The sequence below is a fragment of the Cetorhinus maximus genome, chromosome 15 (genome assembly GCF_964194155.1).
Source record: "Cetorhinus maximus chromosome 15, sCetMax3.hap1.1, whole genome shotgun sequence".
NCBI lineage: Eukaryota > Metazoa > Chordata > Chondrichthyes > Lamniformes > Cetorhinidae > Cetorhinus > Cetorhinus maximus.
In genome coordinates, this window is record NC_135893.1 from 59,952,472 (window position 1) to 59,972,904 (window position 20,433).

At 46.0% G+C, this 20,433-nt stretch overlaps 1 protein-coding gene across 1 annotated transcript in view; it reads right to left on the bottom strand.

The window, feature by feature from the left end:
* The window catches only part of grid2ipb (glutamate receptor, ionotropic, delta 2 (Grid2) interacting protein, b), a 115,725-nt gene that overhangs the window by 25,750 nt on the left and 69,542 nt on the right, over positions 1-20,433 (bottom strand). The window contains exons 10-19 of the mRNA XM_078557645.1: positions 12,752-12,861; positions 10,874-10,988; positions 10,733-10,790; positions 10,569-10,621; positions 9,663-9,988; positions 7,165-7,602; positions 4,424-4,511; positions 3,966-4,043; positions 1,872-2,068; positions 572-727 (exon numbers count right to left, since the gene is read on the bottom strand). Of these exons, the coding sequence (XP_078413771.1) occupies positions 572-727; positions 1,872-2,068; positions 3,966-4,043; positions 4,424-4,511; positions 7,165-7,602; positions 9,663-9,988; positions 10,569-10,621; positions 10,733-10,790; positions 10,874-10,988; positions 12,752-12,861 (1,619 nt within the window). The remainder of the gene's footprint in view (positions 1-571; positions 728-1,871; positions 2,069-3,965; positions 4,044-4,423; positions 4,512-7,164; positions 7,603-9,662; positions 9,989-10,568; positions 10,622-10,732; positions 10,791-10,873; positions 10,989-12,751; positions 12,862-20,433) is intronic.

The window sequence follows — 20,433 nt, forward strand, 5'->3', positions numbered from 1 at the left end:
ATGGCTCGGGTTGGATGGGGTGGGGAATGGTTGGAGGGTGGGAGGAGTCCTGCAGATGGGGGTAGTCGGGGGGCTGTGGTGGACGCGGAGTATGAAGAAGTCCCGTGGAGAAGGTAATCTGGGAGTGGGGGGAGTCCCCTGGGGGTATGGGAGGGGTGGGGGAGTCTAGTTGCGGGGTTGGTGTGGGTCTGTACAATAGTTACCCAGAAGATAGAAGTGGTTTTAATCCTTCTATTTTTTTTCTGGGTAACTATTGATGTAACACAGTCGGAACCATCCAAAAGTTTGCAATTTAAATCACATTTTCAGATGGTTCCCAGTGCAGGGCAATTGCCCATCAGAAATTTGCACTTCCTGGGCAATTGCCATGCAATCCTCACCTAGAAATTTCTGGGGTTGGAGAAGGCGGTTCCCCAGCGCATCTTTGGGGTACCCCCCTCAGTTACACTGCCCTGGAGCTCGGATGTTTGGGCCCATTATTTTCAATCCCAGTTGTTGTTACCTTGCCTCACAGAAAGAGGTTGAGGTGCAAACTGCAGTTTATTCAATTTGTCAAGAGCTAGTCTGTTACCTCCAGAATCTTTGCCAATTTCTTGCCACTTTTCAACTCAACTGAGGCCTTGTAGATACATTGCAGTCCAGTCTTTATCTCCTCTGTCTTCTCCTGCAATGTTATCTTGAAATGCAAGCTCTTCAGTCTGATTTTGTACTCCTTTACTGACAGCATCTACGCACATACAAGGATGCATAAAGAAAGGTGTTTCATGAATCTGTGCTGAGAAAAGCACTTTGGGCAAACATATGGCACAGCAATGTGTTTTCTTGTCCTTTCCTGAAGCTGCTGATTTCTGGTATCTGTTTTCCAGTGTGAACCAAGACAGTAGACCAGTAGCTACCCTCTGCAATTCCCACCATGAGCCTCCTGAAAACCTATCTTTAACTCTTTAGTTCATCCAAGAGTGCCTTGTAACTTTCTACTCCATTAAAGGGGCTATATAATTGCAAGTAGTTCTTACACAGGGTGAGGCAATAAAGCATGGAGGAGTAAACAATCAAATATGACACTACATGAGCAATATATTACTACAATAATTTATTGTGGATCTTCACAGTAAAGTCCTTGGGGTGAAGTGTCATTGTGGCAAAGGAGCTGGTGTTGAGGAAGATCACGGGAAAAGATACAGGCACATATGAACAGGAGGAGGCCATTCAGCCTTGTGAGCCTGTTACACTGTTCAATTAGGTCATGGCTGATCACATAGAATCAGAAATTTATGCCACAGAAGGAGGCTTTTCTGCCCATCATGCCTGTGTTGGTCGAAGATGATCTATGCAGCCTAATCCCACTTTTTATCTCTTGATCTAAGAACTTGTAGGTTGCAGCACTTTAGGTCTGCTATGTGGGACCTTGTCTGAAGCCTTGTTATGCATCAAATATGCTACCCACATCAACTCTCCTTGTTACCTCCTCAAAATATTCAACCGATGTAGTCAGAAACAACCTTCCCTTAAAACCATGCTGATCTGTATCTTAACTTTATCTACTTGCCTTTTTCCCATAACTGTTAATACTCTTACCCAACAAAAAATGTCAATGTCAATTTGAAAATTTCAGTTGAACCCCACCTCAACAGGTTTTTGGGGGTGTCTTTTCCCAATTTCCATGACCTGTTGTGTGAAGTAACATCATTCCTAAAAGGCCTAGCTCTAAGTTTAGAGTTGAGCCCCCTTGTTCTGAATTCCTCTCACCCGAGGAAATATTTATCTCTCTTTCCATCCTATGAACTCCAAAGTATAAGGGAGGGTGGTGAAGGGCAACTTAAGTGCCTTTGACATAGAATGACGATAGTGCCAGTATGTCTGGGACCCACCTGCAGGGCAAATTGGTCCGGCTCACTCAGCTTACTGGGATCAGCTGTGTGCCGTCTGAAATTCTTCAACTCTTCCTCATCGGGAGCATAGAGCAGCAGCTGCTTAATGTGAGAGGGCTCCAGACGATCGTTCTCCATTGTCATGAGGATGCGGCGGAGCTCCAGAGCCGAGAGCTTCAAGTGGGCAATGAGAATAGCTGAGAGAAATAAATCCAGTTGGAGAATCAGTCATCACATGAAAGGGAGGGGTGCAGAAGACTAATTGGGCTGGATTTTAAGCAGCCTGTCGTGGCAAGAACCATGGTAGCCAGGCCCACTTAAGTGTGGGAGAGGCCATGCGTCAGTCTCCCAGCATCAGGAAAACCTCCCCCCACCGTGCCCCTACCCTCCCCCCCAATATCCAATTAAGTCTGAAGCTCTTTCGAGTTACCAACAGTCACAGATTGCAACTTCTTTCGAGTACAATCGCAGTTCTTGGTTTTTCCGGGAGTGGGACATGAACCCACAACCCTCTGATTCAAAGGCGAGGGTGCAAGGAGTGATGTGGGATTCCCAGCCACAGCTGGCGGGTGGCTCATTGGGCTCATTAATGAACCAATTGACACTTATTATCCCTGAGCCCACTGCAAATGAGTGGTGGCTCAGAGATTGTATGGAGGCCATACAGGTCTCCTGTACCCTCGGAAGGCTGCTCAGAAAAACCTTTGGACCTGCCAGCAGCCTCCTGGGGGGAGGTACCTCGCTATCAGGCACATTGAGCCCAATCGAGGAGCCTGGCATTGAGCAGGTGGTGGTGGCTGCTAGAAGCCACCCCCTGCCCTTGCCTCCAACACCATCCCACAATACCTATCCTGCCTTCACTAACCTGTGATCTGGGGTTCCTCTGTGATCCTGAGATTCGAGTGGGTGCAGTGCTGCCAGCAGCCATCGCTCCTGCTGGCGCTGGTGGCAATGATAAGCTGCCAGCCTCTGATTGCCTGGCGGCTCTCTGAGAGCAGGATTTCCGCCACTGGGGTCCTCAATTGTGGGCAAGGCCCGATGGTAGCCAATTAAATGCCTAAAGGGCGTTTGATTCTGTCCTGCCTCCCCAGCAGAACTGACAGAGTTCCCTGCCAATTCTACAGCCAGTGGCCAAGGCTGTGAACAAAAGTTCGGCCATTGTGGTACTGAGAAGTATACTTGAAAATGAAACCAAAGGAAAGTAGGAACAATTTAACACTGGTCCACTCACAGCCTGAGAGAGGAACTGAGGAACAAGAATAGCTGCTCAAGCCCTCCTATACTCTCTAGCTAATAACTAAATACAAAAGGCAAAAGGCAGCAACCTCCCAACTCTCACCCAGGGCTAGTCCCTGTTCCATCACAACACAAGGCCCCGCACTTCATTCTCCCACTGCCCAGTCCCTCCCAATACAAGAACCAATCCCTCTTCTCTCTCTGAATACTCTCCCTTCCATTAGGACTCTGTCCTTTCTGTGTCTCTCATAACCTTATTCCCCATCCCTCCACCAACAGTCCCCAGTTCTCCACACTCTCTCTCAGTACCTCCCTCCCTCCCAACACCACAGCCCTGCCCTCCTTTCTCTCTCAATCCAGTACCTCTTCCCTCCAAACACCAGGCTCCAGCTCTTTACTTGCTCTCAGTTTCCAGCCTTTTAATTCTCTTTAGAGAGGGCTGACAACTGAAAGAAAGTGAAGGCCTGGAGCCTGAGGTAGAATGGACGAGATACAGGCCAGCTGTCAGCTGCTCTTTCACTTGTGCACGTTGTTAATTTTCCCCGTCATTCTCCACAAGCCTTGTCCATCCCAGTAAATGATAGATGCAATCTTCCTGTAGGCCCCAGGACAAAAAGATCCAAATTGAGTCAATCAATAAGGAAAAATGCATCAGTTGCAGAGTGAGTTTAAAGATGTACAGAGGAGAGCGGAGAGCTACGTAGCAAGAAATATCAAAGAGGGAGCGGGAGAATGGGGTTTTATGCCAAGGGAAATGTTTGTTCATGAGCAATTTCAGTTGAGCTTATAATTAAAACAGTCATTCTGTGCCTAGCTGTGCTACAGCATATTGACTGTGGAGGGGGGCACGGAACTTACACATATTGTAGGCCTTCTTACGGGACAGTACTTCCACCACATCCTTCTTCTTAAAAGTTTCAGGTATAAAACTTGCTTCTGCAAAAAGGAAATGGGAGAATAAGGAGAAATGCTCTAACCAGGATCATACGGATCATCACGTCATCAGCCAGCACCAACCCATGTCTGCACCATGAGACGAGTGTCCACATAGGCCACTTGATGATCGCACCATATGGACCCAGTCTCAGAAATGGAATAACTGGAGTGTAGTGCATTAATTCACACTGGGAGCAGCCTGGCTTCATCCACTTAGATACACTGAGAATACACCAGTACTTTGGCGCACACAGACAGCCTCACACACTACACAATCACAGCTTGCCACATACTGTGTGTACTCACTACCTAGCACACACAACCTAACACACTCGAATGCTGTGTGACACACTGTTGAGCAATGCCAGGCTGTCACTTACTGTTTGGTTTCTGAGTTCCAAAGTGCAGCTCCAGATCTAGGTACTTGACCATGTCACTCAGTTTATCGTAATCTGAGTCCTCTCCAAACTGAGAAAAATGGAGATAAGTGATTTCCAGAGATAATTGATCATCAGATGGCTTCAAATCAACAAGGCACAGAACAGTATCCTTGCTAACACAGTGACCGAGCTCCCACTGCTTTCCCTTGCACTGAAGATTACTCAATGTGACTGGGCATGTTTGAAAGCTAGGTTTGCATTTGGAAACATGACAAGCGCTGTGGAAAGCATAGTCCCTGTAATACAAGGAAACTAACAACAAATTCTGCAACTGGGCCAAACAACTTCCTGCCACAGTCAGCCTCGACTTCTGGACATAAACCCATTCTCTCTCCTGACTCTTGTTTGCATAGGGCTCAATGGGCAGCAGTTATTCACTCTGTCTCTCGCTCAATTGACTGTTTTTCATGTATGAGCTGAGCAGACTATTTGACCATGAGGCATATCATAGGTAGGGGCCGATCTCAACTATGGGCATGCACATTTTCAGCCAGGTCACTGAATAGTGATTATGAGCAAGAACCCTCCAGATTTCCCCCAACATATTCCAAGGTTTTGAGGAAAAAAGCACTACTGATATCACTGTAAATAAGAACAGCTAACTCAGTGCCATTTGAAATGGAGATCTGGAATCTTTCTGCTCTGTGGTCAGTGTTTTGTTCTGTTTTCAGTGTCACAGCAACTATCTCCTTTTTATGGTGCTTTCAGTTTCCATTTAAAACTTTTTTTTTTACAGGCATGCAAAACTGACAGGCAGGAAAAGACCTGTTGGTCCATCAAGACTGCCCCACGTCATTATGGCAAAGAATCCCGACAACACATCATCTCACACCGCCAGCCCATGCCCTCCACCAGACAATAGCCATGTAATCTCCTGGGAGAAATGAGAAAACCCAAAAAGAGAAACGATACCATGGAAAATTCCAATCCAATGCCCCATTAAGCAATCAAAACCAGTCCAGGAGATCACAGGGATCAAGAGTTATCAACTAAGCTACTTGCTTCTATGTGATGTGATCTCTGCCCTATTCAGGAAGAGATCCAACTCCCTCATGAAGTCAGAGTGCCAGATTTTCATGGTTGAGAGGAATTTCAGGAGTTGGGAATTTTATTAACCCTGTCTCCGTCTGGAGGAGCCCGCCCACCCTGTTTTGTGGGTGTCGGGAAGGCCGGCATAGGCTGGAGACAGGCCTGGGCCACAACAGAGGTGCACAGATGGTGAGGCCAGCAGGTTAGAAGTCTTGCCTCCATTTAGTGGGACATCATTCCAGTTCTATTCATAGTTGTTAGCCCCTCTAACCCTCATTCCCTTTACACCCACTCACCCCACCATGCCTCCCCCGTGTCCTCTCGTATTCCCTATGTCCCTTCATATCTCCCATGTCCCCTCCATGACCCCCATATCTCACATGACCCGCATGCATCATCCTTGCCCACTCACACAGTGTCAACTAGGTACAGAACTCATGAGCCATATAATAGCACTGGCAAGCCTTTGAAATGCTCATGAAATAAAAAAATAGGCTTCCAACATTCTCTTTGAAATAAATGCCCCTTACAATCTCAAAAAAACTGTTTTTTAAACACAGCCAGTGGAATTCCAACTGAAGAAACTTTTAATCCTGTCCAAATAAACACGCTGGCATTGAGAAACTGCTTCAAAGAAAGATTAAGTTAGTACAAGGTAATAAAACTGTCAATAAAACAGAGCTAGCAGTCTTCTTTGTAACTGTGTAAACAGCTCTCCACAGGAGCTGAATTAATTAGTCAGTTTTGAAGCTCAGCAAAGCATTCAAAGTAAGGCCATCTGGAGAAACAGATGTCTGGCCATCTCTTCAGCTTCTATTGATACAACTGCCAGGTGACCTCATTACGAATGCTTGGCTGAGCATTTAGCCCTGTGTGGTATCAAAAAAGAGGGAAATTTCTGTCCAAAGAAATGTTGAATGCCTGATTTTTTTGTCCCAACTCCAGATTAGGGCTCCCCCAAGTTCAAGACTCCTCTGAGGAGTCATGAACCACATTTCCCTCAAAAGTCAGCCTGACTACATCAAAATTGCCAGGGGTCTGAAATGCCCACCCCGCACTGGAACTGGCAAGGTCAGGAGTGCTGCACGTGGTGGCCCGCACCCTTATCCCGCTGTGGCAAAAATTGCTGGAAGAGGGAATGGTGCAGGAATCCCAGACTTGGCTCCAAAGCACCATTTCTAAAGCCTCCATTCTGACATGGATGGAGACATGAAAATCCAGCCCAGTGTGTCAGCACCCACCACACTTTGATTCATGAGCTGAGTACAGGAAACACTGATCATGTGGATTCAGTATTTGAATCTCTAACCTTGCAGGCTGAATACTGGAGCTGAGTGTTGGACCCACTGAGTGCATGGACTGGGCTGAATACTAGAGCTGGAGTCACTGATATTTGAGCCACTGAATATATATGTCACTAATAGATCAATCGTAAAGATCTCCCTTCCCCGGTTATTTCCCCACTTGCCCCAGGTCATTACCCCAACCTTCTCACCCTTCCTTAAGTCAGAAATCCCTCCCCATTTTGTCTCCACCATGCCCAATCATAGTCAGAGTTCATCCTCTCCCTGTCACATCGGTGCTTGAAGGGTTAAACTTGGTAGGTTGGCAGGGGATAGCTGCAGAAGCACTAAAGGAACTGCTTCACGTACCTGACCCCAAATGGTCCCTTCGGAGTTCTCCACTTGCTCCCATCGCAGTCTCTTCACGCTCATATGACTGGATTCGCTTCTGCGGTGAAACCCACGGTGCAGTGGAGGAGGGCCAGATGAGCCTGGTAAAGGAGGAGGGGGAGGAGGGGGTGGGAGGGGAATAGACTGATGCTGGCTGGAGGAGTAAGAGGGAGGTGGAGGTAATGGAGGTGGGGGTGGAGGTGGGATAACCCTTTTCAACTCTGAGATTAAGGTCACAGGTTTTGGGTCATTGAACTGTATGGGTGGAGGGGGAGGGGGACTTTGAGGAGGAGGTGGGATAGGATCTGAACATGAAGAATATGTTAAAGAACTTCCATCATCGCTGCTGCTGACATACTCACTGGGGCTGCTTGGGTCATTTGTGCCATAGATTCCCTGATCCTCTGGAAAGGTCATCTTTGAAAAAAGAGCAAATTAATTTTGCTTCCAATTTCCACCCCTCCATCATTTTCACATGGTTCATCACTGACACTTCCCTTCCCTTCCTTGACCTCTCTGTCTCAATTTCTGGTGATAGACTGTCTACCAATATTCATTACAAGCCTACCAACTCCCACAGCTACCTCGACTACAGCTCCTCACACCCCGCTTCCTGTAAGGGCTCCATCCCATTCTCTCAGTTCCTTCGTCTCTGTCACATCTGTTCCGATGATTCCACTTTCCAAAACAATTCCTCTGACATGTCTTCCTTCTTCCTTAACCGAGGTTTTCCACCCATGGTGGTTGACAGGGCCCTCAACCGTGTCTGGCCCATCTCCTGTGCATCCACCCTCACACCTCCCTCTCCCTCCCAAAACCATGATAGGGTCCCCCTTGTCCCTTATCACCCCACCAGCCTCCGCATTCAAAGGATCATCCTCCACCATTTCCACCAACTCCAGCATGATGCCACCACCAAACACATCTTCCCTTCATCCCCCCCGTCGGCATTCCATAGGGACCGCTGCCTCCGGGACATCCTGGTCCACTCCTCCATCACCCCCTACACCTCAACCTCCTCCCATGGCACCTTCCATTGCAACCGCAGAAGGTGCAACACCTGCCCCTTTACTTCCCCGCTCCTTACCGTCCAAGGACCCAAACACTCCTTTCAAGTGAAGCAGCACTTCACTTGCACTTCCCTCAATTTAGTCTACTGCATTCGCTGCTCCCAATGCGGTTTCCTCTACATTGTAGAGACCAAACACAGACTGGGTGACTGCTTTGCGGAACACCTTCACTCTGTCCGTAAGCATGACTCAGACCTCCCTGTTGCTTGCCATTTCAACACACTACCCTGCTTTCATGCCCACATGTCCGTCCTTGGCCTGCTGCAATGTTCCAGTGAAGCTCAACGCAAACTGGAGGAACAGCACCTCATCTTCCCACTAGGCCCTTTACAGCCTTCCGGACTTAACATTGAGTTCAACAACTTCAGATCATGAACTCTTTCCTCCATCCCCACCCCCTTTCCAATCCCCCTTTTTCCAATAATTTATAATTTTTTTAATATATGTATATATTTTTTATATATTTTTTTCCCACCTATTTCTATTATTTTTACATTTATTTCCATCCATTGTTTTATCTCCACCTTTTAGCCTATTTCGAACCCTTCTTCCCCACCCCACCCCCACTAGGGCCATCTACCACTTGCTTGTCCTGCTTTCTATCCTTAATGTCACCATTAGCACATTCCTTAGCTAATATCACCATCGTCAACACCCCTTTGTCCTTTTGTCTATGATATCTTTGGCAATCTCTTCTTTGCCTCCACCTATCACTGGCCCTCTATCCAGCTCTACCTGTCCCACCCCCTCAAAGAAAAGCCCCATCCTCACACCTCCTTCCCATCAACAAAACCCCATCCTCACACCTCCTTCCCATGTATATAACCTTCTCAGATCTTCTCTTTAATTTATACAGAAACCATTCATTTAGATTTGAGCCTCTACCTTATTCCTGGTTATCTGTTATTCTACCTATTAACCATTCCAACCCTGCAATTAGATTCTAGCCTTTTGCACATTCTTAGAATCTCTGTTTTCTCAGCTCCTTGGTGAGATTCCTGTCTGTAATTCGGGTCAGGGTGCCTAATCTTTATCTAATTCTATTTGAAATCAATTAAAAATCTTACAAACATTCAAAAGTGAACAGGAAAAGGTCCAGCTGGTCCATCAAGCCTGACCCATCTGGTATGGTGTGACTGCTGTAAACCATCACCTCCATTCTCCTCATGGTCTCCCCCAGTGATCCTCCTCTTCCCAATGAACCCTCCCCAAACATCCAATATCCTCCCTCTCCTGGTGATACTCTCTTCAATGACCTTCACTCTCCCAATGACCCAGAGCCCCACCTACCTTTTAAATATTTAACACTAAGGAACTTGTCTGATTCCCTTTTGAATGTGAATCAGCTTTTACTATGAATCTGAGTGCTACTAATTGTCAAGAGCTCTATTAAGTTTGAAGACTTACTTCTTCATAATCATTCTCTGGGTTCATGAACTCATCCATGATGGTCACTTTCTGTCCCAGCTGCTCACTCAGGGCGTCCAGGAACCGGTCTGTATCACGACTGCGAGGAGGCCGGGAGAAGGTGAAGAGCTTCTTACGGCGGTTCGGAGGACTGTTCATGATCTCCATGTTCTGTGGCGAGGGGCTAGGGCTGCCATCTAGGCTGACGTAGGGGTGTGGGTCTGAATTAGTTGGGGAGGGATCACTGGGGGCATGACAACGACAGGGGTGCATGGGAAGAGGCTCTGTCTGCCATGACAGAGACATCCCCAGCTTTTTGCTACCTGCAACATAAACAAAAGTAATTATTTCAAAAATTCTTTTTTTACAGATCTACTTTAAGCAAACAGAAATATGCAGGCACCTCTTTAGTGCTGACACCATTTGTGCCAGACACGTTTCAGCAGTCAAGACCATTCCACACCCCTGCAGACTCAATGGGCTAAATGGTTTCCTACTGTGCTGTACTATTTTAAGGTGAGAACAGAACAGCAACTGGTGGTGAGAAACTACAACTGACCTCAGTACCCGAGGCTAGGGAGGGAGCTGACCCATTTCCCTACATTAGAACAGTGTCTACACTTCAAAAAGTACTTAATTGGCTATAGGCATTTTGAAATGTCCTGAGGTGGTGAAAGGTGCAGTAAGAATGCGAGTTCTTTAGGTGTGATCCTGCAGCAATGCCTTCAGGTACAGTAGCCAATGTTCATCCTGTTAAAACCCCTCTGACTTCTGCTATTTTCTTCTGCAGTGCTGTAGTTTGCTATACAAGGAAATGAGGTGTCCTTACTGCCACCCAATGGTTCTAAAGGTAAGAGAGCCAGTACAGAGAATCATACAGGCCAGGTATGCACCGACTGTTTCTGATCACAGGTGGCACAGTGGAGGGAACCACAGATCTGTGTGGAATACTCTGCTCACTAAGCAAAGTCAGGGTGGGGAATCAGGTGAGGCAGAGGTTAAAGGTGTAATGGCAGAAGTACCTGTGTGTGTGTGCAGTTACTGATGATGTGGATTCTGGTCCACTGTACAGATATGGCCTTGGCTCCTTAAGTTGCTCAATTAAAGTAACAATGGTTGGGCCAGTTCCTGATTGAGAATCACTGCGCAGAGCAGCCTGCTAGAGGGTATGAATGAAAAACACACATAGGCTAGAGGTTGTGCCACTCTACCTGAATGGCTCAGTTGTTCCGGTATTGGAGATGTTCTGGGCAGAGGTGGTTTCATCAGTTTCCCTGAGTAGCCAGACCCTCCGCGGGTTTCTATTTCAGCATAGACAGGAGATATCTGAGAACAAAGTCCCACTCCAGTCAGCATCATAGAGAGAGAAGACAACAATAACAATAACAACTTATTTTTATATAGTGCCTTTAACATAATAAAACCTACCAAGTTGCTTCCCAGGAGCATTATAAAACAAAAATGATACCAAGCCACATAGGCGACATTAGATTATATGGCCAAAAGTTTGGTCCAAGAAGTAGGTTTTAAGGAATGTTTCAACGGAAGAAAGTGGTTGAGTAGATAGGTGAAGTGTAGGGAGGGAATTTCAGAGTACTGAACCTAAACAATGAAGGCACAGCCACAAATTTTGGAGTGATTAAAATCGGAGAGACACAAGAGGCTAGAATTAGATGAACACAAATATCTCAGAGGGTTGTGGGGCTGATGGAGATTACAGAGATAGGGAGGGGTGAGGACATGGAGGGATTTGAAAACAAGAATGAAAATTTTTAAATCATGATGTTGCTTGACCATGAGCCAATGTAGGTCAGTAAGCACAGGAGTAACTTGTGAAAGGAACTTGGTGTAAGTTAAGACAAGGGCAGCAGAGTTTTGGATGGCCTCAAGTTTACAGAGTATAGAATGTGGGACACCAGGCAGGATTGCATTGGAATAGCCAAGTCTAGAGATAACAAAGGCACAAATGAGGGTTTAAGTGACAGCAAATTACCTAAGACATGGGCAAAAATGGGCAGTGTTATGGAGGTGGAAATAGGCAGACTTGGTGGTGGTGTGAATATGTCATCGGAAGCTCACTGCAGGGTCAAATATAACACCACCAAGGTTGTGAACAGACTGGTTTAATTTCAGACTGTTGCCAGGGAGAGGGATGGAGTCGGCAGCCAGGGGAATGGAGTTTGGAGCAGGGACCGAAAACATTGGCTTCGCTCTTCCAAATAATTAAATGGAGGAAATTTCTGCTCATCCAGCGCCAGATGTCGGATAAGCTGCCTGATAACTTAGCAACAATGCAGGAGTCGAGAGAGATGGTGGGGAGATTGAGCTGGGTGTCATTCTCGTACATGTGAAAACTGATGCTGTGCTTTTAAATTATGTTGCTGAGGGGCAGCATGTTGATGAGAAATAGGAGGGGGCCAAGCACAGATCCCTGAGAGGCACAAGAGGCAACAATGTGGGAGTGGGAAGAGAAACCATTACAAGTGATAATCTGTCAACGATTAGAGAGGATTTGGAGGAGGATGGGGTCAACAAGGTCAAAGGTCAGGGCCTGAGACATTTGATGAAACCCTGGCCTCTGATCAGATTTTAACCATCAGCGCAAAATGTTAAAACTGACTAAGGCACTGAGTTACTGTCAAAATTAGTTTGTACTGAGGTTTAAAGCTTCTATCAGGATTACAACAGGCAGGGGCAAGAAATAGAAGGATGAGTGCCACGGAGGCCTGAATGGTTGATGGAGATGGTGAATGATAGAACAGGGAAAGTAAATGATAAGGAAAGTGAGTAAAAGGGGGTGGGGATAATAGATAGGGAAGAGTGAATGAAAGAAGGACTAAGAAATAGAAATAATGAGGAGTGTGATATAGGGTTGTGCTTTAGGGGAGGATAAACAATAGAGGGGGTTAAGTGATAAGCAGAGGTGAATTATGGGAGATGTGTGACAGATGGTGTTAACACAGGCTGGGGTGCAGCTGGTCAGGAGGGGGCACAACTTATGGGAATATTTCACTGGGATGAGGCTGTGTAATATGGGAAATGCATCACGGGAAGAGTAGCTGAAAATACATTGAAATATGAGCACTCACCTTTCTCAGGTTGGGTGTCTCAGGGAGGGAGGTACCATCTCCTGCTTGTCGCTCTCCAGGGGTAAGGCGCATATACGGATCCCCAACATCCCCAGGACCTCCTGCAAATAAAAATCATATACACCCGGGTTTACAAGTCATAGTAAATTGGCAGTGTTACAGTGAGGGGTGTAGGGTATATTACAGAGGGTCTTGTATTGAGGGGTGTGAAGTACGTCAATGATTTCTCAAAAGTGCACAGCAGGAGCAAGGAACATGAGTGCAAGTCTGGTTTTGTAGTCACAATGTGAATCAAGCCTCTGAGAATATTACCCATGCCTTGAATAGAGCTCTCAGTATTCCTTCAAATTACTATAGAGACCCAGATCTGTGCTGTCAGATAACAGGAGCTGATGATTCACAAGGCCTCTTGAATTCCTCCATAAATTGCTTTTCTGGCTGAGCTCCAAGGTATATTTTTCTTTTTAAAATGAGCAGTGATACATTCTTCCCTTAACATAAATCACTTTAATTACCAAATCTGGGAGAGGCAGACAGGATCCCATTACCTCATTACCATAAAACAATCTGCCTTTTATCACATACGCTGGAATTCAGCAAGTCAACTCTAAACCCAACCTCAAACATGGACAGTCAACTATTCTCAAACTAAGAGTACCATAATGAATCACAAAGAAAGAGGAACAAACTCAGTAATAACAAACCCAAATATATATAGCGTAACAAAGCCAATCTCAGAAAGAATAACAAATGTAAATTCTAATTTAAAGAAAGCAAACTCAATCTAAAAAAGAACAATCCCAAACTCAGTGTAATAAATCAAACCTTAAATACAAGGAAAGTAATAAGCCCAATTTCAATCTCTGATAAGGTTGCCAACTCTAGCTGGACATATTCCTGGAGGTGTCCTCACATGACCTCTGACCTCCAACTGCTCTGTCCCCACATTCTTACCATTGGTCTATCTTTACAAGCTTCCTACGCCAATTCACAAGCAAATTAACTCTTCATTGTCCGATGATTCCTGAATGTCGGGTGAATAGCCTTTTCTCCCACATGTCCAATATTTTTAGTACTAGTAAACAAAAATGTTCAAAAATTTTTTTTTAATGCACAATTTTTAATGCCCCTGTGTTTTTTTCCTCTCAAGCATTGTTCACAGCAGAGTCCTGGAGATTAGTCTTTAATTGCTGGAGATTCCAGACTCTGAGTCCAAATAAAAGGTAGACCATATGATGGTATTAAAACCAAAGCCATCAGGGTCTTGGACTGCATTGCCCAGACTGTTCATTTTAAAACTAGGGTGACAATAATAGAGTTAAATGAAGTTTTGCAGGTGAGACTTCATCTATGTGCAACAAAATTATGCCTGGTCTAAGGGCATTGAAATAAACTTTGTGCTTCAGGTTTGCATTTGTTGGAGAGGCAGACTTAAAAGGAGTCTAAGGGGTTTAAGGGCTTAAGTAACAAGCAGATGGACTAATGCTTTGTAAAACATGAGCCACCAGTTTAATTAGGAAAGCAGAAAATTAAGTTGGGTTTTATGAAGGTTTATCTATAGAGATCAACCTGTGAAATAGCAACTTGTAGATGATTGGGTGGACTCATTCCTTGCAATCCTGCGAGAAGGTGTTAGACATATTCTTGGTAACCTACTGGAGATCATGCCAGATGGAAGGTAAGAATTTGGGTAATAACCAATGGATTGGAGTTTGCCTTGGACTTGCTCGAGAAAGGATTTTTTTGATAGAAGTATCCTGAATTAGCTGCAATTGGATATATTCCCTGCAGCAAATTCAACAGGGAATTTGATATATACTTGAAAAAGAGAAATTGGATAGCTCTTTCAAAGAACCAGCACAGACACAATGGGCTAAATGGCTTCCTGTGGTATATGATTCTTTGATTCTAGGTCCATGTATCTGTTGCCTCTATAGATGGGGAGAGTAAGAACACAGGATGAGTCCAACAAGAAGCGGGGCAGTGCATATTTGTCTGATCGCCTTTTCTCATCTTGTGTGTACTACATAGCATAACAAACCCAACCCCTAATCAAGATTAACAAACCTAACCTCAAATAGAGAGCAACAAATCCAACTTTAGCAGAGGTTGAATTAAACCCAAACTCAAATAGAGAGAGTAATAAACACAACCTCAAATAGAGAAACAAACCCAATCTCAGGTAGAGTGATAACCCTAATCTCAGACTGAGGGTGTATAAATTCAGACTCAGAACTCAGACAAAGCTCCAAACAAAGTAACACCAAGGAGCAGATATAGTCCAGGTGAGCAACTGTGTCTGGGGAATGTCTGGCCAATATGTTTCATCTATGAACATGCTGGAAATACACAGGAAGTGCAACAGTATCTGAATGAGAATTGAAAGGATAGTGGAGAAAGTCTCCTATCCAAGACATTAGCCTGTTTATTTCCTGTATATTATTGTTGTTGAGTATGCCATGCTTTTCAAGCATTTTCTGGTGCTATATCTAATCTGATTTCTGTTGCCCATAATTTCAGGTCAATTAAGACAAAGGATGGGGAGAAAATATGTGATGAGTACCAAATAAATTGTAATAAAGGAGGTGAGAAAATCAGCAGCAAGAGGCTATCGGAGGTTTGGTCTAAAAATCGAAAAGACAGGGTTACAACAAAGAACAACACCTGGGTGTGGAATGTTGTTTTTACATTTTCTCCCCAACTTTCCTAATGACTGCTGATTCTTTCAGTTGATATTTTAGGTTCAGAAGACAGGAGGATTTACAGTGTGTGGTTGCTTACTGCTGCTTAGTAAGCTTGAACCAGATGAGATCTGACATGGGACTGGATTTTACAGCCCCCGACTATGCATGTTTCCAGCAAGTGGGGACACGTAAAATAAGAGGAGTAGCAAGGCCATTGCCTTCCCACCTACCCCTAACTGATCCCCATAAAACGGTGGGTGGGCAGGTGCAGAAACTGACAGCCCACTCACCATTTTTAAATAAATAACTGGTGGGTAATTGAGCTTGATGCCAAGCCAGGTGACCCATATTCATGATGCCCATGCCATAAAATGGTTGGCATGCAGGCAGGAATGAGGAACCTGCTTTTGAAAAACTTTTTGTAAAGGAAGAAAGTGGGGACACAGCATTCAGGGGGTGCCCTTTGCACATCGGGGGCAACCCTCTAAGATGTTACCCCAAATTTGTCCCTCCCCCCACCCTTCTCTCCCTGGTCTGCTCAATCCCTCCCTGCCCGAAAAGGCCCAAAATCCATCTTCTCTTCTTTGTGGAGGTGCTTGTGCTCCCAGCAGTGTCCACTACTCAGTTCTGGTGGTGCTGGGACTGCTAGAGCTGCTGGCCAATCAGATGGTGCAGAAGTGTCACTCTCAGCCTGTTTAGCCGCCCGCAGAGCATTATTGCTTCAGGGTGGGCTTTATTTGTGAGTCCCATTTTGTAGGCTGACATCTGACTTTTGGGGGGAGGAGCAATACGCCCCTCTGTGAAACTAAGCCCTTGGTAGCTTGCTCTATCTTAATTACAACCTTTCTCTCTGTAGGAAACTGCCTAAATGGCTGAGAGATGGAGGAATGTGTGTTGTACTCACTCATATTATGGTTTATTCAATATCGATCTCCTTAGGAGCGGCAGCCATGGAACAAAAGGTCTTAGGTCAAGTTCCAACAGGAACTTTAATAACTGTCTTGTAACTGGAGAATGTGAAGTACAGCTCATCTGCTGAGTCACACAGAGGCAATAGCTACCTTGTGTTTTTATTAAACATCCACTCCACTTTGAACAGACCAGCTACTCAGGCAAGAGACAACCAGGTTTACATTACTGGTTGGACGCTCCTGTGTAAATGCATCATTTGCCTTTATAGATGTAGGCTGCTTTGCTTTTCATATATAAAGGAAGGGAAAAAAACAGCTTTAACCAGGTCACATCCTAACCAGAATAACCTGCATGTACCTGGGGTCAACCAGAGCAACCAGAAAGCATTTCGCCCCTGATTTTGTCAGCCGACTTTAGGCATCGCCCAGTTGGAAGGGAGCTTGAACTGAGGATTAGCTGAAGTCGATCATGCCCTGTGCCCCGACAGTGCCACGCTGGGACTCCAATGTGTCTCTATACATTTTTTAAATGTGAGTTTTTGGCAGCTGAACAATTATCAGCTTCACGACTATGGGAATAGGACTGGGGACACAGGCTAGTTGGCTTTGGGAAGCAACCAGCCAGTGACCGACACTGCTGCCTAATGTTACTGAAAGCTGGTCAATAGGGAGAGTCAGGACAAGATTGATGGAGAAGAGGAGGTGGAGGATATAGTGGAGAGGAAGAGGGGGTAGTGCAGGTGGCGGCGAGGAAGAAGAGGAGGTGGTGGCGGAGTGGAAGAGCTGGAGGTGGCGGAACCCCCATCACTCTAGTGAAGTCCCCTTAATGGGCCTACTGCACCTGGGCACCCTCACCCACTCTCTCTCCCTCACACACATCCTCACTCTCACCCCATTCACTCACCCAACCCTCAGTCGCACTCACACTCACACCTGCTCAGCCTCACACACTCACTCATTCACTCTCACACCCAATCGGCCTCACTCAGCCTCATTGACTCATCCTCGCACACTCATTCACTTGGTGGTGCAATTGATCGGAGGCCTGAGGTCTAGGGGCGCCCGAACGCGGGTTGCACGCCAATGTGCGCAGCGAGAACTGTGGAGAGAAGCGGCAGGGACACAGGGATTGCAGGAGAAGGGGTGGTGGAACCTGGAGAAGTATTGGGGGTGGGAGCCGGCCTGAAAGTGGCAAGCGGGGCAATGCATGGAGAGCCAGGGAGAAGAGGGCAAGAGGTGGGGCCAAGCAGGGAAGAGCCAGCAAGTGGCGGAGACATGAGGGAAGCCAGGGCCCACCAAGAAGTTCAGCATTTGATTTTATTCAATGTGATCACTGTGAAGCAATATGGCGCTGACAATAAGGCCTCCTCTTCGCACACTGGAACCATACAGGAAGTGGTTTCCAATTGGAGGAACCTCATTGGCTCACGGAGATTTTGGCACCCATTCCTGACCCCGCCCCCAAATCTCAAAATCGAAGATCCCGCCCCTGCTTCATGCTGATTGCCCAGACCTCAGCAAAGCTGAAATCTAATTGGTCGTTGTGAATGGCACTCAGCAGGGGTGGCCAGTTCAAATCTGCAGCCTACAAGAAGCCATCCATATGGTGTCTGCTCAGAGAGGGAAAAATTTCAGCAATCAATAATCCCTGAAGGCATGTATTGCTGGGCAGTTAAGAAACTCATTTTTATTTACTTTACATAAATTTGTAGAGAAATATAGGGCAGGATTTTTCATCCTGCAGGCGGGCATGCAGTCGAACCAATTGGGAGTAAAATAGTGTGCAGTGACGTTGGGCGAGTGTCATGATGTCATTGCATACTCTCACGATATTTCACTCGGCACGCGCGAGAGGTGGCGGTGTGCCAGCCAACAATTGAGGCCTATTAAGGCCTTTAATCAATTAATTAAATTGAATTTTTCGCTGCCCGTCCAACCGTTCAGTTGGCGGGCGGGGGAATAGGTCAGGCAGCCTTTGCATTTTTAATGAAACCTCATGCACGGATGGGATGAGGTCTCGTAAAGTAAATTTAAAAAATTAAAATTTTTAAAACTCATTTTCCATATGTCCCTGTTCATGTGACAGAGCCATATGTGGGGACATGATTTCCTTATTTTTGAATTCTTTATTTTTCAGGTTAAAAATCTTGAGCTCCCTGAGGCAGCTTTGTGTCTTCAGGGAGCTTTCACTGAGCACATCCACGTGCATGCGCACACTTCAGCTTGCGCGCTCCTCCCACCCCCACCACAGCAACACTGAGGTTATCTGCACGTGTTTCACGCTGGCTGGCTGTTAATTGGCCAACCAGTGTGAGATCGCGGTCAGGGCCTGATCGCAGGTGGCGGACCGTTGCGCAGCCGCTCCCGGAACCTCCTGCCCAACAAGGGGAAATTCCTTCCCATAGAGAGAGAATCTTTTGAGAGTTTGAAATTTTGGGACAGTGCTGCATAACTGCCATTAGAAAATTTTTTTTTTGTTACTGGATTTGATCTATATTTTTCTCTGTTCTTAGAACACCCGTAATTAGCTGTGGGACTCAGCCTGCATGGCCAGATTCATAAAGTCCCGCACGGCCATTAGGCATCTCTACTGTTGTTCTTGACTCCCTTGAGCTGTGAAAACACGCAAGAGAAGATTGCAAAGTCGCAGCAGAAAGTGGCATGGCTGAGGAAAGGGAGGCAGCTCTGCAGCAGATGATAGAGGAGGAGGAGGGGAGAGCCCTACACCACAGGTCGGAGGTACTCGAGGCACAAAACAAAGCTGGCAAATGTGCTGTCATGCACTGCCAGAGTCAGGTAACTTGTCTGTCTGTATATCTCTTCCCCTTCTCTCAAAGCAGCATTGGGTGGGAGAATGGCACAAATGATTTTCTAGCATTGCAGTTTGAAAAGCAGCACCCAGAGGCACAGCAACAGTAGGGACAAGCCACCCCCAAATGCTTCTGGAACCTGGAGGCACAGCCGCAAACCTCTACAACCCAATTGATGGGAAGGTAATTAATCTTAAATGATTCTCATCATCTGGGGCTTAACTGCGTGTGTAATATAACAGCACTGACTGCAATATGAACCTTAATGGAGTATATGATTTTTATCTCGTTTTTTTAGATGTTTAATAAGTCTCTGCCCTTATTTCGCCTACATGTTTAATTGCTGGATGGAGTTCAGATCTTGAAACAGCTGTGGGACTCAGTCCAAGGCCAGTGGACAAAATTGTAAAATTCCTTGCTGTTAGCACCTGGGGCACTGAGAGACTCCAGGACAGAGTCAAATCAGAATCTGAACAAGAAAATGGATTCCATGGGCATTAGATATATTTTAATTTTGTAGATAAAGGGCAGAATTTTTTGCTCAGCATGCGGGCACACGCCCTACACACTCAAGCGTAAAATAGCACGCGATGACATCAGGTGAGTGTCCCAATGTCATCGCGCACTCACGCAATATTTCACTCGGCGGATGTGAACTGGAGTTAGAGCTGCGCCCGCCATCAATTATGAGGCCAGTTAAAGCAATTAAAAAGGCAATTAAGCTAGATTTTACGTTGCCTATGCAATTATGCACTCGTTGCATGGGCAAAATGGGCAGACAGGCAGCCGACAATTTCAAAAACTTCATCCAAGGGCGGGATAAAAAGGGTCAGCAGCATTGCCAGTGTGAGCAGTGAGGAGTTTTGGAGGTAGTTTGCTGTTGGTTGCTTATTGGTACAGAGCTTCATCTCTGTTTGGGGCTTCATTCTTAGCATTTCCAGGCTTCATTTCAAGACTTATTGGCGTTTGAAATGTCCTCGGAGGATTCAGACCATGCGAACCCTTCCAGTTATCAAACAACCTTCTGTTACTCTGGTAATGGGGATTGTGGTCTCCGCTGGTAGCACCTCTTCTGAGGAGGAAGAGAGGGGCAGAAGGAAGAGGAGGCCAGGTGTCCCAATGCAGCTTCCAGGGGAGGGACCTGTGGAAGGAGAGGCGCAGGTACAAGGGGCACAAGGCCAGCAGGAAGTCCAAGGCGAAAGGGCCACAGAAAACGCCACTTCCCTGCTGCCAGGGTTATAGGTGGTGATGTAACTACCGTAATAAATCCAAGGTGC